Here is a 25565-nt window from a genome sequence, read left to right as displayed (position 1 = left end):
CCGCTGGCCTGCGGGCGGTAAACTTACCCGGGCGGTGCCATGTTGGGGAAGGGCACGGAGGGTCTGTGACGGGCGGGCGGCGGCTGCATGTGGCGGGGGAGTACGGGCTGCCCCGGCACCGGCGGGTGCCTCGGCCGATACCTTTGTCAATGCTGTAGGTCCGGCGAGGGCTTCTCCTTCCCCTTCGGCTGCCCCAGCCGTGCCCGCCGGGGGCACAAGTGGCGGCACAGACGAGAGGGCGCAAGGGCTGCCAGGAGTTAAGATGGCGCCGGGGGCTGGGGGAACGACAAAGCCGCTGGCGGGGCGGCCCGGGCCGCATTGTGAGGAAAACCACGTTTGACAGCAATCCGATATTCGGCGACTGGTGGCGCAGAAGTCCCGCAGCGCTGAGCGGTACCGGCTGCGGCCCCTGGGGCTGCTCCGGAGCCGCTGACGGATGCCCGGACACAGGCCCGGGGGCTGCGCTCCGGAGCCCTCCGCCCTCCGAAGGAGGAATTATTCGTGATGTGAGAAACATAATTATAAATCCGCCACTTCGGTTAGTGTATACGGCGTGTTCCTGCCGAGGAACTGGAGACAGGGCGTCCGCTTCGAACACACGTGCAAAGCCCGGTGTGCGTTTTGACTTCCTTGCTTTTTACTTTAATTGGTTTTGATGAGGGAATTACGTTAATTGTTGCTGTGGGTGCATTACTGTTTCACCTCGCTGCACGCCGGCTGGGTTGCTGGCGCTGGGGAGCACCAGGGAGCTGTAGTTAGGCGGGTACAACATCTGCCCAGGGGTGCAGGTACAGCTGGACACCGATTGTGCCTCTTGTGTCTGCAGAAACATTTACTGGTGCCACAACTTCCTTAAGCACAGTCGTATCTGTCAGGAATTATCACTGACGAGGTTTTTTCTAATTGGAAGAACTTAACGATGAACGCACAGGCTAAATTTAGCCCTGGCATAGGCAGGCACAGCTGCAATAGCTTCAGCGGGGTTGTTCCTGCTGGTGCTGGGACGGAGCTTGTCCTGTATGTGAAAATCAAGGTTGCAGGATACAGAGTAGGCGCCCGTGAGAACAGATGTAGCGCTGCCTCAGCACGTGTGAATCCGTTTATGTCAAAGCTGACAGCAACAGTCCTTTGGGGAATTTAAAGTACTTTACAAATAACAATAAAACTCATGATGAAGAACTGTTATAGACACTTTACAGATAGTGAAACTGAAGCGCAAAGAGGTTAAATGGCACCTCCTTCAAAAGCAAGGAAAAGAAAGTCCTGATGGAACCGAAGCCTCCAGATTTCCAGTCCAGTTCTTTATATCTGCTGTGGTGCTTCCCCTGGGTTTCCTGGACCTCCATGACTGTCGTACGGCCAAGAACATAAGTGCATTCTGGGCTGGACGGATGGTCCTTTCGGCCCTGCAGTCTCTGACTAGCACAGGAGTTCGTCTGAATTGCCAGGGTGCAAACTGCGGGTCCAGGTTTGGCATCCTGCGAGGGGGCAGCAGCTGGAGCCGGTGCAGCTCTGACAGGCAGCAGGAGGCTGGTTTTTAGTGACGGGATGCGGGTCTGAGCGCTCTCTGCAGCCCAGTTCTCCTGTGGGTTCCTGGCACCTCTCTTTTGGTCACTGCTAGATGGACCACTGGTGTGACCAAGACGGGTATTGTTTTCATGTCCTTTTTTTGGTGGTATGGCTTATTTTTTATCAACTCAAACGTCAGGACGTGAATTACAACACTTCATGACAAAGTATACTCTGCTGTCCTCTTCCACTAATTTAAACACAGGTGAAGCATCTCAAAAGCAAAAGCTCTAGACCTCCTTGTTAGCCAGGTGTCCGCAGCCACGGGTTTGACACTACATTACCATCTTTTATTTCTCATTCAGCTTTCTGTTTCCACCTTGTTTTAAACATCCATTTACAAAGAAGCTTTAAAAGACAGAAGAGCATCGGAAACAATGTACTGGTTTTGTCACAGCAGGATTCCAGTCCCTTCTCTGGAGGAAAAGCTTGGTATTGTGCCTCACAGTCTTCATTCAAGATCTAGACCACTGTATCACAGAACAGCGCTCTGCTGCTGTTGGCGGTGAAGTCCTAGCACAGCACTTACTGAGAAACGCGTCTGTTTTAAGAGACCAGCACATTGTCCCGCTTGAAGCTGCAAAACAGTGACACGATAATCTGTCCCCTAATGAATGAAACAAGTATATTTTCTATTCAAATTCAACAATCCTATTTAAAGCGAGCACTGCTGGATGAGTTTTTCTACTGCAAATAGCTAAATGCATTAAGTAGGGGGATTTTCTTAATCTCGATTTACTTTGTGTTGAATAACTGATGCAAAATATTTGAACCAAATAGCAGAGTGCTTTTAAAGAGGTTCTTAATGTCTAAGATTTATCATCTATAAATAGATCATCTTAAGTTGTCACTAAATTATCTTTAATTGGTATGATTAGAACTGCCAAGGAATATTACTGTTTGATAGTAAAGTAAATATTACAAGTGTGAATTTATATACAGTCTGTTACCATAATAAAAATGCTGAGTGCGACTGCAATGTTAAAACTTTAACTTCTCAGAGGGAATTTAAGGAGAAAAGTTTCTGGGGTTTGAGATGGCGAAGTGAGATAAGAAAACTGGAATATGTGAAACATAAAAAACGTATCATTTTTTTCAGCAAGTAATATGCAAAGTTACTGCAAATGTTGTACATGTTCCCCATAATGTGGTGCAAGTTTGGACTTCTTCCCTGAGGATTAGAAAGGAGCAAAGAGCTCCACAAGGTGACTGTTCTAACTGCGGTTTAATCCTTTTTATGGCAATATTTCTGGCTTGCTGGGGTTTCAAGATATCAACAGTATTTCAGTAAGTCACATCTTGCTTTTTCTTTCTGTCAGGGCAGTATCACATATATAGATGTTTCTGTTTTGACATAGTAACACTACATTGGAAGTGAAGTAAAATCAGGGATAACTGGGGGAGGGCTGCTAGTAGCTTGAGGTGTCCAAGTCTAAGTGGCTATTATCACTGCAGTGCTGATTGCTGCTTTTTCTTCTTCGTGTTGGTGTTGCCCATGATGCTACTCATACTCAGAACATACCACAAGCATTTATTTTACCCTTGCCAAAGCTCTGCAAGGTAGGGAACTGCTGGTACCATTTTTGGACAGGGAAGCTTTCAGGTTTAATGGTTAGATGACTTGGCGAAACATGCTGGGAATTCATGGCAGAAAGAACAGGACGCAAGTAATTGCAGAGCAGTGTTTCAACCATGTATGGTACAAATTTTGTGGATGTATTGCTAATGTAACATCTTATTTCTTTTTGCTAGAGATTTGTGATTTTAAAACATCAGGTATTCACCTGTTCACTAAATCCGCAGGAAGTAAAGGTCACCACAAGTGTTTGGTGTTGGGAACACGGTGTCTGTGTAGCCACCCAGATGCTCAGTAGCTTAATGAGGCTTCAGGTCCTTGTGTGGCCTTGGTGTTACCTCAGACTGTGTGAATCTTCCAGCTATTGCTTCTCCAGGGCTCATGCGTTTTCTCTGATTTCTCTGTCCCCCCCTCCCAAATGTCCCTTTCTGCTTTGAAAACCATACTTTCAATTTAGGCAGAAAACATCTTGCCTTATTTCTAAAATTCTGTTACACCTAGAGACGGGACGTTATAAAAAGAATCCATCTCCATTAAAATCATAGATCTATCATGCTTTGTAGAATTAAGAGTTGGGGGGGGTCCTTATTAAATATCATGGGTATGATTTCTTGCACTGTACAGGTATTGCCTATCCCATATTCATTCCTTTAATGATAACAAGACAGAGATTTTAGTCAGGCGTAACCAAAACGGGAAGGCGCGCAGGGGAAGCTTGCTTTGTGGCAGGCGTCAGGAAGCTACCACTGCAGGGACGCAAAGACACCGTGCCGGTGGGTTTTGAGTGGCAAGTAAGAGCTGGCACGGGGCCCAGAGCCATGACATATCAACAGAGGTGTCTGCGAAAGGCGCAGAGTCCCAATTCCGGGCTGTCACAGCGCTCTGAACGCGGCAGCAGCTGGGAGCCTCTGCTGGGACAGGGGCTTGATGCTGTCAGCGAGGTGATTGGCAGCGTCTCTCTCTTTTTAGACTCAGCATCCTCTAGTTCCCGCTGAGTTGATACCAGCATGCCCACCATCTCATCTCAGAAATAAAAGCACAATCTGGCACGCCACTCTTACAAGGTAGCTGACTTTTCACAGTGCTGACAACACGGAAGAAAATGCTGAGATCCCTTAAATGAATCCCATAGTCAATGACCACTTATGGCTAAAAATTATTTCTGTTCTGTGCATCGCTTCATCAACTCATGTTATATCTACAGTATCTCAAACAGTTGTTGGAATTTTAATTGATAGTAGGTAGCTGGCTACCTCAAAAAGCATTGCGGACAAGTATTACTCATACGAATAGAACTGGCTATCCTTTGCAGGAGTGTTCTTTCAAAAAAGGACATTCAGAAGTCAGTAGTTACATTCCACTCAGTACCATCAGATTTATACCTATGTAAAGCAAGGAGAATTTGCATGATAGCTCTTGATCACTCTCCAGAAATCTATGTATTTATTTAATTTTAAGCATGCTACTGTTCTTTACATGTATAAGAATACATTCTTTCTATGAACACTGAACAATCATAGTTTTACTGGGGTATGGATGTGTAATTTAAGAGAATAAAATAATGCTCCTACGGTGACGTTAGCTAATACAGTAGGAAAAACAGATTTGCAAGGGCTCCTTTTCTTGATATAAACTCCACCTCCACTGAGAGGGTTTGTGTATTGTCAGTTTAGCTAGACCAGCAAAATCATCTTACACTTAGTGTGAAAGCCACTTCTGAATATAAATAAAATAAATTAAAATAATAATATCCCATTTTGATTGGTCTGTTATCCCAAGTATAACAAGAATCCCAAAGGATCTTGGAGCGTATTATGCAAACACACACAGATAACTTTACAAAATTATGCACCACAGAAATATTATCAGCTTCTCAAACACTCATGGAAGATTAAGGGAAGCAGAATAATCTTGTATAGATAAATGGGTCTGTCAGTGTGTTTCTACTGCTGCAGAAAATGCCAGGTGATTTGTAATGATCACTTTTTATCGCCTCTGTAAAGTGGCACTTCTATAACTTTTAGGAGAACGACAGGATAGCAGTCTGGTAGTCAGAAAGAGCAGGATGAACCACTGATAGAGCCAGCCTGTGTAACTTTTTCTTTAGTGTGTGTGTAGTGTTTCCAACACAAGTCTAACTTCAAATAAAAAAACTAGTGAGAACATGACAAAATGGGGCTTAAGAAGGCATTACTGTGGCTCTCTGCGGAGAAGGGTAAAAGACAATGGCACCAATTACATGCTGGTTTTGGAACTCCATGTAGCCTAAGTCTATTGAAATATATATTTGTAAGCGGGAGTGGTGGGGAGGGAGGAGGCGCTGGAATGAGGCCTGGAGCTGAAATGCTGTCGTAAAGGCAGGAGGAGGAGGGAGGGAGAGCTATAAACTGCCTTCGATCCTCAAATTTAGAAAAAGGTCTGGAAACCTCTGAATGCCAAATTACGTGACACCTTTAATTCCTGTTCTTCTTCTGTCCTTAGTTTTCCATTTCATTCACTGAATCTTTTCCTATTTATGCTACCAGCTGTAGAAGCTGGGTTGACTAAAGGCATTTCTATTTTGTTCTCTTCTAGCCTGACAAACTCCTGCTTATGCAACAGATTATACCTTTAATAACACCAGTACAACTGCATCAGTACTTAAAAAATCAACCACATTTCTTAGCATCAACAAGGCCTGAGAGAACTTGCTGCAGTGCTGAGATGTGACAGGAGGCAATTTATAAGGAATTAACTCTGACAGTCACTTTATACAGCTGATTTTCAAAGATTGAGGCACTAAAGATGTGTTAATGAGGGTACTGAGGCTTCATAATTAATTATATTAGCATCTCTTTGTTACTCTCTACAACAGTAGTGCCTGGTTGACATTTCAATGGGAGTCTGGTAGTATTCTTTGTTATTATTATCCAGGAGTACAGTTCTACCTCAGCTCCCAGAGGGACACGCTGCATGTAAATGCCTCTGTGAATTGCAAGGCCCTTTGGATCTCAGTAAAAGCCCTTGAAGGAGACCCTGCTGGAGACTGAATGGATGTCAGGAAAATTTCCCTAGTCTGGAGTCTCCCATCAGATAGGGACTCTCCTCCCCTTTCCTTTCTCCTTCCCTCCCCCCTTCTTTTCCACTGTGCTGGTCCTTCTCACAAGGCTTAAGAACAGCAATATCCAGCGCTTGCTGAATGTTGAGTTCCAAACCTCTAAAGGAAGGAATACTGACCTGAACGAAACAGTGAACAAAGTAACCTGAAAATAGAGAACGTTTTCACATGCTTGAATTTTCAGTGCAATAAAACCAGTACTGCCAGAAGGAGTCCCACAAGTGGTGAGTCAGATAATAGATGTACGACTGTGGTGGGAGGGAAATGGTTTCTACTTTGTTTTACATTCCCCCTTTTGTAAAAGCAGATGAAATTATTTTCTAGTCATACCACTGCAAAAGCAAACACGGAGTTTAAAGATTATTTCCTCTGTGTGTTTCTGAGAGATGCTATTTTTGAATCTGAAAGGGGAAGGATGACTTTTTGTCAATGATCTCAAATTCTACTCTGAAAACTTCTACAGTATCACCTGAGGTGGCAGAGTAGCTATTGTGTTTATTGATATATACCACTTGTGTTAATTTAAATAAAACTTTAAATAAATATTTCTGTTTTTTCACACCGGTTACAATCACAACCTTGTCCTGGTTAGGCGAAGTTAAGGTCACAGTTTGACAGACGCCCTTCTAAGTAAGCAAGACTTACACAACCTGTCCTTACCCTTTCCTTGTCCATTCCTGCCTTCAAGGGACCCTCTTTCTTGTAACATTGTTCATGCATCTGCAGCAGGGAACCAGATCAGAGTACTAGTCTGAATTTAAAATAAATGGTTTTTATGGGGACTAATTCTAATTGAAATCAGTTTCTTGATTCAATTTAACACCAAAAAAAAACTACACAAAAAATACTACACTGGCATAATTCAGGGACAGCGTGAAGGGGAAGAGGGGAGGAATGTGTGGTGGGGAATGTGTAAGTAGGAACTTCTACCAAAAAAATAGTTTGTCAAACTACATCCTGAAAGACTTCACATTCTTCCAAGTCAGAAGCACCTCTTTGCTTTGTGTTCAGATAGCACCTTGTGCAAAGGGATCACCGTCGCAGAACACTCAGGACTCTCAGAGCTATTGTAATACCAAAAAATAATAAGCGTTCCTACAGACTGACACAATTAACCAAATTCCACTCACAGATCTTCATTGTTGGCAACTCCTGCAGGATTTTATGTAGCCAAAGCTGGAGACTAGTTCTATTCCTGAGTTCTGTCTCTGGCTCTAATGAGGAATAACTGAATAACTCTGGCATTCCGTTAACCTACCATTAAAAGACTTACTTTCCTCACAGAGCTTTTTATATTTAACTTGATTTTTGAATGAGCTTTGACATTCTCAGATGAAAAAGAATAATGTGTATGATGAGTTATTGTAACAAAACCTGTATATGACAGATCCCTACGTATTTTCTTCTTTTTTGTTTCACCTTTTCTGTCATTATACTCCTACACAAGACTGCAAATGTTTGAATAATGCCAACTTGAAACTACAGAATTGTAAATACCGTACTCGCTTTTCACTGAGCAACGTCACATATGTTTATGTTAATCTGGTATCTTGTGAATAGAAACAGAGGTTACTCGCCCTGAGAGTTCAAGTATCAATAGTGCTCTGCATAACAAGGGAAGTTTTTAATGATTCCCACAAAACCAGCTGCCACTTGGTAACAAGGTGGAATACAGATAGTGTAAAATTTTAGTGTCTACTGTTATTCCTGAGGGACCAAATCTTAAAGTGTTACTCAGCTTTGTTTAGGATTCAACAATGAGTTTTCCCGCTGTAGGACTGAGGAGATGATAATTATGCGTTTCAGGAATTGGCCAGAGTTCAAATCCTGGAAAGCAAAAGTTTATAAATTCTTGTTGTAGAAAAGTTTGTCCCTTTTAATTTTCCCATGAGGGGAGCGGAGGGAAAGGATCAGTTGAAAGTCTATTTGCAGGAGAACCCACAGAAGCACAAAGTAGTTCTTCGTAGTCCTCAACAGTGTTCTACCCCTACTGCTTAGTTATCCTAAAACTTCAATTCAGCATTCATTTACATTTATAATACTGTAACTTCCATGAATTTTTATCCGTATCTATTGTGTCTCATTAGACAGACTCTAGCACTAGAGCTTCTGCCCTCCCGTGGGGAAATTACAGCCTTTCTTCAGACAGAGCACCACTGAAGGAAAGCGAAGACGAGTAGCTACTTCCTCTGTGAATCATTTCAGGACCTTCTACATAAAAATCTGGTTGGCACAGCTAGTGCAGAATAACTCCCAGTATAAATACTGCAGTGTTCCGGTTTGAAAGTGTCTCTATTTGTGATTGATCATTGTACCCAGGAACACTTCTTGTAAGTGGTCAGTTTTTCCAACTTCTGCTTAGGGCTTTCATTACACAGGAGTGTATGTAGTAAAATAAAGCCTCAAAAGTAAACACAAAGCCAAGTACAACATATATCACTTAATCACTAGATGATTTCAAATAAACATCGTGGTTTTCAGATGTTTTCTATAAAAGCTTGGCTGAAGACTTCCATTGCTTCAGTGCAGGATGGATTGGCTCTAATGCTAGCCTGCAAAACTAATAATTTTGTATCCCTACAGAGAGCTTTTGAACACCCACTGGTGTGAACGCACTAATGAAATCTAAATGTCTTCCCTTGTAACACCCTGCAGGTGTTGGAGATAGTGCAGAGACACTTCTGCATGTGCCAATACATGTTTGCAAACAAAATTTTTGTTCATTTCAGATCCCATCTTGGACTGTGAACTCCTCAGGCAGGAGATGGATATTCACATCTGGAAGTGGTAGTAACACATCTGGACAAGTTAATATTTAATTTTTGCTTTTAGAAACAACAGTTTGGTAGTGCTGGATTTATAACAGCATCTATATATGTGTCAGCACAGTCGATTAGTATTTAACAGCCACAGGGCTCTAGCTAAGCCAAGGAACAGGACAGCATAAATGTCTGAGATATAAAAGCCGAATAAAAGTCAAGAAGGGCAGGAAACCCCTCCAATCCAATGTCTCTTTGGACAGGGACTCTTAATTTCACAATGCAGAATGTAACCTAAAGAGAATTTTCCAATAAACCTCCTCCACTCTTATTCTGGAAGGCACAGACCAGCTCAGCTCCCTACAAAATTCACAACTGCACACCTTATGAGAAGAATAGGAGCAAAACATTCTTAAGCACCCATATATCTGAAAAGCTTATGGCTCACATTCAGAAGTACCTGAAGTTTTATTGACTTTGAATTTCATTTCAGATTTTAAAGAACATTTTGACTGCCTCTTTGTCTCTAGTACCTGGGAAGTGTTACAGGACCATGCAGCTCTTCATATATTACAAGCAAACGCTCTGGTAAGTTAAGAAAGGTCAATATAGGAAAAAAAAAAAATCAGGTTTAGCAACTGTGAAATGGAAACTTTACACCCCAAAAATCCAAATAGAATCACTGGATTTGTTCAACTACGTACTATTACTCACTCCCTGTCATCTGTGTTACTGAACCACCACCCTGCTTCAAAGGCAGTTATCAGCCCAGAAATACTTTCATCCCAGGGTTTCAACTGCAACATCTGCGAGGGCACGTGGAAGATTCTTCCGTCATTATCTAACCATTCCGTTCTTGACTGGGAAGGTCTGTGACTAGCGGAGATGGACAAACAGTTGAAGGGGGAGGTATCTGACTGTTTAATATACATGCCAAACTCTCTTTCTAGGGTCACGGGGACTCAGCAGTTCCTGGGGGCTGTCAGACTGATTACACACAGCAAACCAGCCGGTGTGTCTGTGCCGGCTGCTCAGAGTAAGCACTGATACGCCAGCTGGACTTTACTATCACGTACAAGCTTATGTGTGCTTGAGATGTTGTATAGCCTTCAACTCCCTGGTGTACTCAGTAATTTAAAAGCTTTCATATACTCTAAAAAGTTTTGTCTTGCACTCCAAGGGGGATCTTTGCTTCTAATACAGAGCCCAAGTCTGCAAGTTCCTCGTGGAACACCAGGCTCCCAGCATAGATGTACAATTGTTAAGCAGCAGCTCATTGCGTTTCAGCAGCGGTAAAATGATCCTGGTTTTATAGTTCTCTACAATAATTTCTGTAAAGGCTGTGGGATTTTGGGGGATGGAAGGCTATAAAAACATAAGTTGCTAGTGATTATCTTGACTTGCATGATTTTATGTATGCCCATTTTGTGTTGCAGAAATACTTGGCAGGAAATGTACTCTTCTTTCTTTTTCACACATCATTACATTGTATTTGAGAGGATTTAACACATTTTCTGATTTCACTTGACAAATTCGGGGTTTGTGCTTAAATTTTACAGCTAACTGGACATTCCAGAAACTATGTGTGATGACCAATTATGTTTCTGTAACATACCTAACTATGGAAAGAAATATTGGAAGATCTTAACTTTTACATCAAGGAGCAAATATGAGATTATCTTTACAAAGAGGCACTGCTTATTCAGTTCTTAAGAAAAACATTCAGTTACTGCTACACTATGTAACTTGTATGGTCATTAATCATTATCAGTTCCTGCCCAACCCCCTGTATATCCAAATATACATAAAGGAAAGCTAACACAAATTTTCTTCATTTGTTTGGCAAAATTCATTGCCATCCAGAAGGCTGCAAAAATCCCACTCCCTTATTTGTCAATACCAGAGTACTCGTGCTGAGTTTGAAAGATGCCACATACAGTATAGTTTTGAAACTTGAACCGTGCAGCCTGAAGTTCAAACCAAAGCACAAATTCTAACTCTGTAATACAGAGGGAAAAGAGGTATTTGTGATATAGGCAGCACAGCTACTTGGACAGTATAGTTCAGGAAAAAATGTTACTGTTCCATTAAAGAACTGAGAAAGAAGAAAAACACCAAGCTGCTACAACTGCATAGGAAAGAGACAAGGGAAACAGAAGGAAGAAAACGACACCATGTGCATGAGCTTACCTTGTCTGAACGTGAAGGTGGCCAGATTAATTGATCTTGGGAGATGCATATGGAGTATGAGAGAAGTTACCTCAGGAAGGCCTCCAGCCATCCCTCTTGGGAAGGATTTGATAATCTTGCATTTATAAACTCGCAACATTTTGCTTACCTTTTGTGCCAAGCAGTTACGAGAGCTGGTTGATGTAAGCGAAAGCAGAGGACTAACAGACGGCAGCTCCTCGCTCCTGTTTGCACGGGGAAGCACAATAGAAATTGTGGACATGCCGCCGCAGTTGTGGGTGGCAATGGTGCCAAGGATGTAGCGGGTAGGAAGTGACAGCTGGGAATACAAAAGAAAAAAGCAATTGGGATTGGGAACCAACAGGTGGGAGCGGGAATCAGAAAACTATAGTAAGATCTCTGAGGAGGCAGGAACCAATTCAGACCTTGCTGAGTAAATCCATTGGAAGGGCAACCTGAAGAGGAAACAAGAAGCAAGCAGAGAGAACATATGTAACTGGAAAGCAAGTACAAAAGGCAAGTTCCTACTTCATCGAAGCTGCGCTTCTTAGCCTGACCTGCATTGTAATATTAATCTCTGAATGATATATTGTATATTTTGATATAAAAGAACAGTTTGGCTGTTCCTTTAAGAGTTAGACAGTACTAGCTGTAGCTGTGAAGCTGCAATGAGCCCGTCCATGACAGGTGGACAGGAAAGGGACAAAAAGGGTTATTTAAAGTCTGCTTGCTCTGGGGGCAGTGGCAGGTGTGCTGGCAGCCGCCTGGGCTCCGTGACCTTCTGGAGTCGTATTCCCACATTAGCCGAGTGGGCTGGATGTGACTGACAGGGCCTCTGTGCCATCAGAATGTAATGTGAAGTTTCTGCACTGGGTCATGTTCCAGCTATGGGAGGCAGTGCAGCGAGATGGGGCCGCCACGTCCCCAGAGCAAGGCAGGGTGGAAACACCACCTCACCTCCACACAGGCAGCGCCGCCTCAGGCAGTGGCTGTCCCTTTGGGGATCACTTGGGGGTCGCTGGTCCCAAAATGCCCCACCTCGTTTCCGCAGGCGGGGAGCGGGGCCGAACCGGCCCCTGACGCGCTCGCCACACAGGGCGGGGGAGGCGGCGAGGGCGCCCGCGAGCCTCGAGAGCCGCGCGCGGCCACGTGCGCCAGGCAACGGCCGCTGCGCGCGGGCGCATGCGCGCTCCGACCGACGGGCACACCTGCGCGCGCCGCCGCCCTGCTCCCCCCCGCCCTTCTCCCGCCTCTCGCGCCGAGGGCCGTCCCCCGCTCCCCGCGAGGGCGCAACGCGCGGCCAATGGGCGCCCAGCGTGGGGTGGTCGGCGGGGGCGGGGCTGGCGAGGGGCCCCTCTGCGGCTGCGCGCGAGCCGCCCGCGGCGAGGAGGCGGTGCCGGCGCCTGCGCAGAGGGGCGCGCTCACCCGCTCTCAAGGAGGGGAACGAGGCGCGCCTGCGCGCTTTGCCGCTCGCCGCCCGGCGCCAGGGAGGGGGGCTTAGTGCGCCTGCGCGCTGCGGCCGCCGTCCCCCCTGTGCCCCGGAGGGGGGGGGTGCTGCGCATGCGCGCCGCGCTGCCCGCCCCTCGCCAGCAGCAGCAGGAGGAGGCGGCGGTGGTGATTCTGGCTGTGGGGAGCGTGAGGCAGTGCGAGCGCCGCTGCCGCCCCCTGTTATCCGGCAGCCGCAGGTCCGGGCGGAGGAGGCGGGAGCGCCCCGACGGCGGAGGGAGCCAGAGCGGCGGTGGCAGCAGCGGCAGCAGCAGCAGCAGCAGGAGGAGTCTGTGCCCGCCCCCCCCCCCTCCGCTCAGTCCCGTTACAGCCCCCCTCCCTCCGCGCTCCGCTCCGCAGCCACCAACATGTCGGCGCCGGCGGCCAAAGTCAGTAAGAAGGAGCTGAACTCCAACCACGATGGGGCCGACGAGACCTCAGGTGAGGCCGCGCCGGGGGCGGGAAGGGAATGGCGGCAGCCGCCGCGGCCTCCGCCTCGCACCGCGCCGCACCGACCGCCATTTTCCCCAGCCACACGGGCCGCGGCCGGGCCGGAGGCGGGAAGAGCGCGGGGTCGGCCGGGCGGATGTGCAGGCCCCAGCGGCAGCAGGAGGAGGCCATGTTAGCGCCCTTTTGTCTCCGCTCCCCGGCCCGGCCTCCTTCCCCACGGGCGCAGGCGGGGCCGGGCGGGGGGCGCTGCGGCCTTGGCGGAGCAGCGGGACCCCCCCCACCCCCCTCCCGGAGCAGCATCCGCGGAGCCTCATTGTGCTCCGCCGCCGCCATGATGCTTCGCCGCCTCCTGCTCTCGGCGCCGCCGCGGCCGCGTGGTGCTGCCCCGCCGCGCGGGGATGGAGCGGGGCCCGCCCGCCCGGGGAAGCCACGCGGTGCTGGGGCGGCGATGGAGCCGCCCGCGCCGGCCCCACGTGCGATCGCGGCAGCCCCGGGATTTTTAAAGGTCGCCGCGCCGTGGGTTTCCTCCCGGACGCCGCCGCGGGAAGGGCACAGCGCTCCCCTCCCTCCTTCCCTCCGTCGCGCCCCGCGGTGCTGCGCCCGCTGCCAGCTCCGCTCGCACACGTGCTTTCCGTACCCGCTCGCCTCTCTGCCGTGGGAGTGGGACAGCGCGTCCGGCCGCGGGGAAAGCTGTCCCCGAACGCGGGCTGAGCCGCACGGGAAGCTCGGCGGGGGAGCGGTGAGCGTGCGGCACTGCCCAGCCGCTTCCCGCGGCCGTTCATTCATCGCCTGGCGCGATAGGTAACCAGCCCGCCGGAACCGAGACCGCGCTCAGACTCGGACGAGGGAAAGTTCCGATTAGAAATTATCTGCCAAACGGCGACTTGAAAGCTTTTCATGCTCGTAACCGCCCTTTCAAACGTTCTTTTCGGTTTTTAGAAGGTGGCGCGTTCCCCGTTACGCTGCTTGTATCGGTATTTCTGTCCTCTACATCATTTGACGTTCCTTCCAATGTGTTGGTCTTAGCAGATGTGGCTTACAACTCTTTCATTAAATTGTTAGTAACCTCCTATCATGATTGAGTTAGCATTTAAATCGACTCATTAAACTGTATAGGGGAATGAGAACTGTGATTTCTAAAGGTAAACTCACTTTGAGTGCCGTTTTGTCAAACTTTTCTGCACTTCAGCCATAGTACACTCGGGAATCAGCTGAAGCTTTAAGGCCTAGTGACACAACATCTTATAGAAACATCTGTGTACTTCTGAAGTAGAAGACTAGAAAAGATCTTAAGCGAAAACCCCAGGGGATTTGAGAATGAAGGGATTTTGATGCCTTTTTGTTTGTTTTTCAGAAAAAGAGCAACAGGAAGCAATTGAACACATTGATGAAGTACAGAATGAAATAGACAGGTAAACACGAACAAACTTTTAAAATGTTTGGGCAGAGGTGAAAATGTAACTTCAAAAACAAAAATATTTAGCAAAGGACGCACTAGTAGCAGTTCTCACTCTCTTTAAACTCCACCAAGATCCACTTGTGTTCTGACTTGAGACTTATTAGTGTATGATAAAAGAAATTGAAGCAGTATCTTGGTTTCTTATTAATTGTGTATAATTAAAAAGGTAGAACTTGAGTTTAAAATTTTAAATTAATTGTGCTAGTTGTGATAAGAGAAGTTGATGACTTATTGTTTTTTTCAAGTTAATGTGTATGCTGTTTTGCAAAAGGATTTTCCTGTCTGTGAGCAGAACAAAAACTTGGTTGACAAGTCAGCTTTTGTAATAATTTTTAAAATTATATATTAATGTGCTTGTAGAATAATATGTAGGTGTGACTGACAACATTAGTTTCTTATCTAAAAACTCTCTGTGGGCTCTGGGTCAGTATTTGCCTGGATTTTATCTCCATGCACACTGTCCTGTGAAGTCTGCAGGTGACTGCTGAGGCTCTGGCCACGTGTTGTGTGCGGTATCAGGGCTCTACCTTTTTACAAAACTAATTAAATGTTACGTCTTCAGATTTGGGTTGTGTGGGTTACGAGATTGCCCTGCTGTAGCTTGCTTGCCTGTCCAAAAGTTATAAAGAGCAAGTGACAGTGTTACGTATTATGCATCTTCAGGTGTTTTGCAGACAAAATGTTTGAGGGGTAAAATAGTACTTTGCTTTGCGTAAATAAGGGTCTGTCCCTCGTGTACTGCTGCAAAACATACAATGTGTTAAGAACGTTTTGTTAAGACCAGCAAGATTGCTTCTGGTAGTGTGTTTCTTAGTAGTTGTCACAAGTTTGGGTCTCGGTTTTTTCTTTAATATACCTTAATTGTTGAATATGGCAGACTAGTCTCATCAGAACCTGTTTTAGGTAACTACTGATGATGTGTCTTGAAATTGCAGTTCTCTCTTCAGTGGTTAATGTGGCGCTTTCTATTACAGACTGAATGAACAAGCCAGTGAGGAAATTTTGAAAGTAGAACAGAAATACAACAAACTCCGCCAACCATTCTTCCAGAAGAGGTCAGAATTGATCGCCAAAATCCCGAATTTCTGGGTAACAACATTTGTCAACCACCCACAAGGTATGTTCGTTATAGCCCTCTCTTTTTTTTCTGTATTTTCCGTGTTTGCTCGCTTATTATGTGTCTTGTAGATCTGAGGGTTTTCTGGAATTGTTGCTGGGTATATGTTTGAACGGAAGCCTGCTTCACATGCAAACACTTCCTTTTTGTCACAGAATGTCAGGGGTTGGAAGGGACCTGGAAAGCTCACCCAGTGCAATCCCCCCATGGAGCAGGAACACCCAGATGAGGTTACACAGGAAGGTGTCCAGGCGGGTTGGAATGTCTGCACAGAAGGAGACTCCACAACCCCCCTGGGCAGCCTGGGCCAGGCTCTGCCACCCTCACCGGGAAGAAGTTTCTTCTCATATTTAAGTGGAACCTTTTGTGTTCCAGTTTGAACCCATTACCCCTTGTCCTACCATTGGTTGTCACCGAGAAGAGCCTGGCTCCATCCTCCTGACACTCACCCTTTAGATAGCTGTAAACATGAATGAGGTCACCCCTCAGTCTCCTCAAGTCCATTTTATAAGCTTTTTATTTCTTGTATTTGTTGACCAAAGGAACATCTTGTTCACTAAAATCCCATGTTGATTTTCTTTCTCCATTTTAAATAACATGTTTTCCACTTTTCTTAGTTAATTGGACCCTTTAAAGAAAAAGTATTCTAGTTTGTTTGAGGTTTTCTGTTACTTGGAGGTGAACTCCTTAGGATTCTTGACAACAGGCCTTCTGAGAGGACAAAACGAGCTTGTAGACTCCTTGGATTGGGCAAACTGCATGTGTGAAAACGTGTATCAGGGAGAAGGGTAGTTGTACACAGGTAGCTTTTGCTGCTTTCTAATGTTGAACTACAACACAAGCAAATGTAGTGTTTTCACTTCAGCAAATGCAAATCACACAAATGCTAATAGTCTGGCAGGTAACTCAACAAAAATGGTCTGTGAGAAGCTGGCTTGGACAGATATGTTGTTTCTCAAATCTTACTTGCTATCAGCTACCTGTATTTCATCTGCATGAGACATATTTCATAGCTTTGATGTGGGATTTCTAATTCTGTCTTAGTATCTGCACTGCTGGGAGAAGAAGATGAGGAAGCACTGCATTATTTGACCAGAGTTGAAGTGACAGAATTTGAAGACATCAAATCAGGTTACAGAATAGATTTTGTAAGTACTTTAATTCCTTCACTTGTGGTTTTTCTGAGTTTTTTTGAATCTAATTGCGTATTGGGTTGTTTGTAACTTAATGTCTTCAGTTTTCCATTTAGTACCAGGTTTTAATTGGCACGTGTCTTTACATTATGTGAGTTCTAACTCTTTGCTTTCAACTCTGCAGTATTTTGATGAGAATCCGTACTTTGAAAATAAAGTTCTCTCCAAAGAGTTTCACCTCAATGAAAGCGGAGACCCATCTTCAAAATCAACCGAGATCAAATGGAAATCTGGGAAGGTATGTGTCTGTGCATCTGGGAGAGATGATTGCTCCTCTGTGTGATACCATCACTTTAATTACATTATTTTCGCCTTTTTAAAAAAAATATTGAAGCAGTTTTCTCTTTTCCTCTCAATCCTCTTTCAACTTTTCTAGATCCATAGCTCATGCCCATCTTGCAGGGCTTGGAATACCATGTTTACATGGAGATCTGTAGTCACTTCTCTTGCTCGGTTGAGCATCACCAGTAACACAGTGAAAGTACAAGTAGACCAGATGGAAGTATTAACAAGTGCATTAGCTCCTCTCTCTTTGTAGTGGATCTAGAGTCTGTGTTCTGTTGTTTTCTTAAGATAGCTGTTAAATTAGGAGCTCTGAGGACAGCGGGGTTTGGGGATTTCTTATTAGGCGTGTGTGATTTTGCTGGTTGGTTTCTTTTCTTTATTCCTTCAACTTCATTTCCAGGCAGCGCATCTTTGGAGAAGTTGCAGCCACGCAATAATGTGGGTGCGTCTTTCATCCAGACAGTACTCAAACATAATTAATTTGCTGTAGTTACCTTCTGTAAAAGTTGGGAGCGCATCCATGTTACCCTGAAGATTTTGAAACAAGTATTTAAAAGTAGGACTGAGGTTGCAGTTACATCAAACAGCCTAAACCTATCAATGTCATGATTCTATCAAGCAAGCAAATACTAAAGGTTTGGAATTACCCTATAATCGAAGAAAGCATGGATTTAAATAGCAGATAGTAATTTTGAGACTTAGCAAATACTGTTGCAAACTTACTAAACTTCTGGGGTAAGGTGGTAGGCACAGGACTCGTATGTTCTTGTGACTATGTTTTAGCAGTGTGTGTAGATTTTTACTACTTGTGACAAAGAACGGCCTGAAGACTTGAAAGCAGGAAATCTTAGGATAAGAAGGCTAGGCAGTTCATCATCTAAAGTTAAAGACAGAGCTTAGAGGTGTAGAGACTGAGTGCTTCTTAAATTGTGTTTATGCAGCAGTTGTAGAATTCAGGTATAATTACGGCTGCTCTGAGTAGCGTTCAGCTGTTGTGAGAAGTTTTCAGTATATCGTTCAACACTTGTCATACTTAGGCCTTCCTGTGATAGGGAAGCATAAATCAAATACAAGATCAGTGAATTTTCAGTATTTCAGTGGAGGTCATTAAAAGAAACAGGCGGTTGTATTGTTTCCTCATGTTCAGGAGAAATGCACGTGGATGTATGGTGTCTTTTCCTGTGAGTTGTTTGGGTTCCAAATGTTTCTTGAAGACTTGTCCTTTAAAGAGAGAGTAATAAGTGACTTCTTGTGGTTGTTCAGACAAGTAAATTTTTAAATGGTGCTTATTAAAAAAAAAAAAAGCCATGTAAAGATCACTTCTTCAGGGAACTTCTCTTTTTTTCAGGACCTGACAAAACGTTCAAGCCAGACACAGAACAAAGCCAGTAGGAAGAGGCAGCATGAAGAGCCAGAAAGTTTCTTTACCTGGTTCACTGACCACTCTGATGCAGGGGCTGATGAACTAGGAGAAGTCATCAAGGATGATATCTGGCCAAATCCGCTACAGTACTACTTGGTAAGTACAGCCCCAAGGTGTTGATCTGTACCATGATAGTGCTGTGCAAGTGAAAGTGAATTCGATCACTGTAGTTAATGTTGCGTGTGTGTCTTTAAGGTTCCTGATATGGATGATGAAGAAGGGGAGGGAGAGGAGGATGATGATGATGATGAAGAGGAAGAAGGATTGGAGGATATTGATGAAGAAGGAGATGAAGATGAGGGGGAGGAAGATGAAGATGATGATGAGGGAGAGGAAGGAGAGGTGAGTAATCTTGCCCCTTCCATCTCTGGTGTATGAAATCAAAGGAAATGTATAAGAGCGAGCTTGTAGGAACACTGAGCCGTTGTTACAAAGGTAAAATAGTTCTTCTCTGTACAGTAACTGACAGGGAGTTTAGAGGGGAGAAGCGGAACCCTTACTAGCTTAACTTGTAGAGTGGTCTTGGCGTAGTAAAGTATGTTTGTGTATATGAGAGACAGTGCAAATAAGTAGTTTTAGTAAGTTTGTAAGGGAAGTGCTCTAGAAGAACTAGGATATTGCCATAACAAAATTCTTATTTAATTAGCATTCTAGCAAGACTTTACTTGTAAATAGCTTTTGTTGATGCACCAGGTTCTGTCATCCTCACACCTGTTGGCTTATTTCTGTGTATTCACAGAATCACAGAATGTCAGGGATTGGAAGGGACCTCAAAAGATCATCCAGTCCAATCCCCCTGCCGGAGCAGGAACACCCAGATGAGGTTACACAGGAAGGCGTCCAGGCGGGTTTGAATGTCTCCAGAGTAGGAGACTCCACAACCCCCCTGGGCAGCCTGTTCCAGTGTCCTGTCACCCTTACTGAGAAGTTTCTTCTCAATTTTAAGTGGAACCTCTCGTGTTCCAGTTCGAACCCATTACCCCTTGTCCTATCATTGGTTATCACCGAGAAGAGCCTGGCTCCATCCTCCTGACACTCACCCTTTATATATCTGTAAACATAACGAGGTCACCCCTCAGTCTCCTCCAAGCTCCAGAGCCCCAGCTCCCTCAGCCTTTCCTCACACGGGAGATGCTCCACTCCCTTCAGCATCTTTGTTGCCCTGCGCTGGACTCTCTCCAGCAGTTCCCTGTCCTGCTGGAACTGAGGGGCCACAACTGGACACAATATTCCAGGTGTGGTCTCACTAGGGCAGAGTAGAGGCGCAGGAGAACATCTCTGACCTACTGACCACCCCCTTCTAACCCACCCCAGGTACCATTGGCCTTCCTGGCCACAAGGGCACAGTGCTGGCTCATGGTCATCCTATTGCCAGCTTAACTAAGATTCTGGGTTCAGGAATTATAAATTTTCTTTAGTAGCAAGTGGGGTTCCAGGGACAGTGTTCAGGCTGTTGGTAACTTAAAGTTCAGAATGTCTTTGTTTCTGGTAATTGCGCGTGGTGTGTCTGGATTTCAGCAGCAAAAATCTACTTGTACTGAGTTAGGGCAGCTGTGGGCACAGAGTACTGAGCTCTAATGGGTAACCTAGAGTTCAGCATCTGAAAGTTGAAGCATTTTGCTCTTCAGAGTTTAATCAAGGGGAGGGAAAAAACATGATCCCTTCAATTGCTAAATGATAAAATTATGTCAATCTAGTGATTCTAAGTCAGAGTAGTTACTCAAACCTGAACTTTTTTCATTGGGATATCAGTTAATAACTGAGTTCTGTGTAGACAGGTACTTTTGGGAAGTGTTACTACTCTCTAGTGAAGAGGGAAAGAGTAACGGTCATACAGTGTGCGCTGAGTAACACTGTAGGGTTGTAGTCTGCAGGGCAGTAAAACAATTGAGGTTATTGCACTTGAAAGTTTGTGCTATCTGAAGTTTAGTGATTAGTTTTTGGGGTTTTTTTAACTGTTGCTTATCTTTCAACAGGAGGATGAAGGAGAAGATGACTAATTGAACACTGATGGATTCCAAACCCCCTTTTTACCTTTTTAATTTTTCTCCAGTCCCTGGGAGCAAGTTGCTGTCTTTTTTTTCTTGTGCTCAGTCGCCTTGTTCTCTTGAGGTCTCTTTTTCTCTCCTCTACACCATGGTTCACAATTTATTTTGGGGGAAATAACCTTGAGCAGAATACAGTGGAAAAGAATCTACCGGTTTCTGTTTCAAGTTCATTTTTATCCCTTTTTGTCTCAAAACAAAAACTGTTTATGGAATCAACACACCATGTTCTGTGGGAAAAAAGAAAACCTTCTGCTCCCTTCACTCTGCTGGAAGCTGAAGAGTGCTAGGCCCCTGTGTAGTAGTGCATAGAATCTAGCTTTTTTCCTTCTTTCTCTGTATATTGGGCTCAGAGATTACACTGTGTCTCTATGTGAATATGGACAGTTAGCATTTACCAACATGTATCTGTCTACTTTCTCTTGTTTAAAAAAAAGGAAAAAAAACTTAAAAAAAATAAATAAATAAAAATGGGGTTATAGAAGGTCAGCGGGGGTGGGTTTCAGATGTTTGGGTGGGTTAAGTGGGCATTTTGACAACATGGCTTCTTCTCCTTTGGCATGTTTAATTGTGATGTTTAACAAACATCCTTGCAGTTTAAGATGACACTTTTAAAATAAAATCTTCTCCTAATGATGACTTTGAGCCCTGCCACTTGATGGAGAATCAGCAGAACCTGTAGGATCTTATTTGGAATTGACATTCTCTATTGTAATTTTGTTCTTGTTTATTTTTAAATTCTTTTTTTTTTTTTTTTTTTTTTTTTGTTTCACTGGAAAGGAAAGAAAGATGCTCAGTTTTAAACGTTAAAGTGTACAAGTTGCTTTGTTACAATAAAACTAAATGTGTACACAAAGGGACTGGTTGGTCTTCACTGAAAGAAACAGTTTTAATATCCTATTTTGAACTTCCTTGTAATTTCTTTGCATTTTGGGGGCACTTGGTCAGTATGCAGTACAATGCAACCTTGCGGTTGTGTGGACTGATAGTAATTTCATTTTGTTTCCACTATTTCAGTACTTGTAAGATGTTTCATTTGGTAGTTCTTACTGCACACATAATTACATAACTCTGTAAGCCAGGGCTGTAGGTGCATATGCCTTGTGTGAAGACAGAGGTTTATATTCATGTTTTGCAAAAAGAAAAATCACTCTTAAGTAGTAACTTGCAGTACTGTATCTCCAGTAAATCAGTTTGCATGAAAATATGCAAGCTCAGAATAAAAAGACCAAGAGGTCTTATTATAAGATATGGGTGTTTTTGTAAGTCTTTTCACTTGAAGATAAATCTTAAGTGCAAGTTAATTTTTGGGCTACTTTAAAGAGGAAGATTCTCAGCGAAGCTTGTGTATAAAAAGTTGCTACTTCACTGCTTTCTTTCCTTGGTAGCAGCATGTATATATGCTTTACATATACTGTATTTTTTTTTCATTTTGAGCGACTGCATTTGAGTAGCTTGTAACGATTTCACATAGAGGTTGTTGGTACTGTTATTCCACAAAGTGTAATGGAAGTTGTTTTAACGTGCTGTGCTTTTGAAATATTTTTTAAAATGTTGTATCACCTAATCTAAAATTCAAACAGCTAGTTCTTTTTGGATGTGTAGAAAAGACTGTCTTCTGGGAAGACTTGCTGTTATATACTGTGATTCCTTTTCATCACAAAATTTGCTGTAGTCAAATTTGTCTTTTTTTCTATTATGCTTAAGAATACACTTAGCAGAACAAGATTAATCTCTGTTTGAGACATGCCCAAATAATGTGTGGGGGGGAAACATTTTGCAAGTGTCCGGTCCAGCTTGGATTCAATCCAGGTACCAGAGACAATACAACGTCCACTCTTCAGGGGAACAATGCAAAAATGAGACAACCATTTACTTTATTCCATCTCAGCAAAACCATCTGCACTGATCCTGCTTGCAGAGCAAAGTAAAATGTTAATTGGCTTCTTACCACGGAGAGAGAGAAGGAACAAAATCTATGAAGTCTATAAATTTTAGGTTCTTTTCCATTTGATTCCTTTGTTGCAAGATGGAAAACCGCTTCCTGTTGTGGTAGAGGATTGATGTGCTATTACTTGCCCTGATGCCTTGGTATTTAATTTTTATGTAGTCCTAATTGATTGTAGTTCTTCAAAGAAAAGAATCCTAGTTTTTCATGCCTCAGGAACAATACTGTGTGATTATTGTTACACCCCTGTTGGTTACTGGCAGAAAACCTATAAAAACTTTTGAAAGTAATCAAAGCTTCAGGTTCTGTAAAGTCAAATACCATGAACAAGAAATGAGAAGTTGGATAATGCTACTTCTGAGACTTTTTTCTTGCACATTCTTTAGAATTTTACAGGGTGTCAAAACACACTTGCTACTGTACTGATAATACTGCATTTCTTGTGAAACTGAAGGGTTTGCTCCTGGCAATGGCTAAAGAGTGAACTACTGTGCTAGAAGAACAAACCATATTTGTTAAATGTAATCTTATTTATTCTAGTAATGGAAATGAGTAGGGATTAACACATCCCTCTGCAACAATGAAGAAATACTACAGATGGCAATCATGCGCTCTCACTGTTCACTTGATGTCTGGTTTGGCTGAGTATATGTAATGCGTGTCCATTTTTACCTAATTTGTATATGCATATAAAAAAACATTTAAAGGTACACATCCACCTTGGATAATAATGGGAGATTCTTATTAAACATGTCTGTATCTCTCATTAATTCCTCATGGCTGCTTGAGCTTCTTGCATCCAGTTAATCCTACCAAGTGAAATTTTCACAGGTGGAAGCTGAATTCAGGCTTTGGGGGCTGAATTTCCACCAGGGTTAGAATATAGACATGGTGGCAATTAAATCAAGGTGAAGCTACTGTGCTGGGGCTGTACGACTTAAATGACCCAAAGGTTATTTTTATTTGAAGTTTAATTGCTATAAAATGGAATCTTGTCTGTAATTTCCAGTGCCAAAGGAAAGCAGATACATCCATTTGTGTGTAAAAAACCAAAAAGGTTGGGTTTTTTAAAAACAGATTGTGCTTATTCATACTTGTCAACGTAGTTTTTGTCCCTGTAAACAAGCATTATCTGAACTGATTTCTTAGTTATTTATGCCATTCATTTGAATCTGTAAGCCTCTTTGTACCACACTCTAAAACAGGTGCATAATGATAGTACTGTTCACTGGATACTGTTCCTGAATTTTGAAGCCATGCTGGTCTTTTGGGGTTTTTTTTGTTTGTTTTGGGTTTTTTTTTTAGACATTATTTCATTGATTTCAGTCTCAATGTACCCTCAAGACATCCTTCTGTTTGAAGGAATTAAAGTACCCTTAACTGTTGTTTGATGTCACCATTTCTAAGAGTCTTTTTCAAAAGAACCAGTTATTAGTCCTAAACTCCGGCATTGTGTTTCACGGCTGAGGTTCTTTTATGGATATCGGGTGATGAGAGTGACAGGAGGTCACAACTGACTCTGAAGCGAGATGCTTAACCTCCTGTCCTCTCTCTCCTGGATTAAAAACAGAAACTTCTATGACTTTTCTCTCACTCACCACCTTCTCCGAGAGGAGGGAGTCCTGCAAGATGTAACTCCGGGTGCCTGCTCAGTAGCCTTGGCTCCTTTGTGCTCCCGCCAAACCTCTCTCTGACATACAAACCAAACCCAGCCCTGGTCGCCGTGCGCTGGGACAGGCTTTGCGGAGGGCACGGCAGTGTCGCTGCTCCTCTGGAGCTCAATCTACACCTCTGAGTTTGACTTTGCCCTTTCCAGTATTTCCACTGAATGAACAGTCCAATTAAAATCATTTCTTAAATACTAACCAGCCCCTAGACCATGCTACAAATAGCGACAGGTTTCAAAAGGGTTTATATTAATATAATGCACTTTATTAACAACAGGAGCGTGTTCCAACCTTTATAGAAGTTGAAGGCTTTATTAATTCAACTCAGTTAAGCTAGATTTAAGTTTTACATTTTCTGGTGATTTCCTTTTACTAATTATTCAGTTGCAGATCATTTACAAAATGCTTGTGCTAGAAAAAACTGTTCTAATTAAATAAAAGGAAAACATTTCTGTTTATTAGTTTAAATTTGTACATGGGAATACCATTACCTTTGGATGCCTTCTGACTCAAAGCTGTGTATTGCAATAATAATAATATTATGCAATACTGCTGAGGAGGGATCTTACAATTGGGGGTCTTTAACACCTAAAAGCAATATGTATCTTTTCCAGTTGGAAACTGGGCCTATGACACAATGGCAAAACAGCAGCATGGTGGTTTTGCACTCATAATAGCTGGGGGATTACTGCCAGCCTTGCCAATGCATTTGGGTTATTTTTTTCACTCAAATATTCAGCTGAAACCACAGATCACGTATGTAGAGGGGTAGTTTTGCAGAGCGAAAGTTAGTAAAAAAACAGCACTGGTGGCAAGCATACTATCTAAAGGAGGGCTGCAATTTGCTCGTTCCCCTACAAATAAATGCCAGTTACAAATCAATCTGGAGAACTAAAATTGGAAACAACCTGATCGACTCAACACAGCGAACTGGGCCCAGCCGCAGGGATTTTTCCTCACAGCGCCCGTTTCCCGAGGCGGTGTCAGGAACCGAGCAGCTCCCCAGTTAAGATCTGTCACTGCGTTTGTCCCCGTGCCGTCCCTTTGGCACGAACCCACAAGTTTTGTGCCCACAAGGGCCACCGACGCCCTCACGCCTCTCCTTCCCCAGCAGCCCGGGGCGATGTCCGCGCTGGGAAGCGGGAGGTACCTCAGTCTCCTCAGTGTCCGGCCTGTCGCGCCTCTCTCCTTCCCGCCGCCATCCCGGGACCTCCCTGCCGAGCCTCGGGTTTGCCTTTCCCCTCAGGGCCGGCGAAGGCAGCGGGACGACGTCCGTAGAGGGGCGGGAGCCGCGGCACCCCG

General features: G+C 44.1%; 1 protein-coding gene and 3 long non-coding RNA genes across 4 annotated transcripts; 2 read left to right on the top strand and 2 right to left on the bottom strand.

Moving 5' to 3' along the window:
• Nucleotides 1–1985: 1985 nt before the first annotated feature.
• LOC135575817 (uncharacterized) lies at nucleotides 1986–12355 on the bottom strand. Its single transcript, XR_010467115.1, has 3 exons — nucleotides 12149–12355; nucleotides 11340–11510; nucleotides 1986–2146 (listed from the first exon to the last, which is right to left on the bottom strand). It is a non-coding gene; the product is annotated as an uncharacterized LOC135575817 (long non-coding RNA).
• Nucleotides 6272–11800, top strand: LOC135575819 (uncharacterized). Its single transcript, XR_010467117.1, has 2 exons — nucleotides 6272–6466; nucleotides 8972–11800. It is a non-coding gene; the product is annotated as an uncharacterized LOC135575819 (long non-coding RNA).
• Nucleotides 12356–12729: 374 nt separating the features above from the next.
• On the top strand, nucleotides 12730–21504 carry SET (SET nuclear proto-oncogene). Its single transcript, XM_065035286.1, has 8 exons — nucleotides 12730–13117; nucleotides 14481–14538; nucleotides 15560–15702; nucleotides 16747–16850; nucleotides 17020–17133; nucleotides 18529–18699; nucleotides 18799–18945; nucleotides 20580–21504. Exons 1-8 carry the CDS (start codon nucleotides 13045–13047, stop codon nucleotides 20601–20603), a joined length of 834 nt encoding a protein of 277 aa, XP_064891358.1. The 5' UTR covers nucleotides 12730–13044; the 3' UTR covers nucleotides 20604–21504.
• LOC135575818 (uncharacterized) lies at nucleotides 16879–25563 on the bottom strand. The gene is made up of 2 exons (XR_010467116.1): nucleotides 25414–25563; nucleotides 16879–18401 (listed from the first exon to the last, which is right to left on the bottom strand). It is a non-coding gene; the product is annotated as an uncharacterized LOC135575818 (long non-coding RNA).
• Between the last annotated feature and the right edge of the window lie 2 nt (nucleotides 25564–25565).

This window comes from Columba livia, chromosome 19 (genome assembly GCF_036013475.1).
Source record: "Columba livia isolate bColLiv1 breed racing homer chromosome 19, bColLiv1.pat.W.v2, whole genome shotgun sequence".
Lineage (NCBI taxonomy): Eukaryota > Metazoa > Chordata > Aves > Columbiformes > Columbidae > Columba > Columba livia.
Note: the sequence above shows the minus strand (reverse complement) of the source record. Positions and strands in the feature narration are given on the sequence as shown.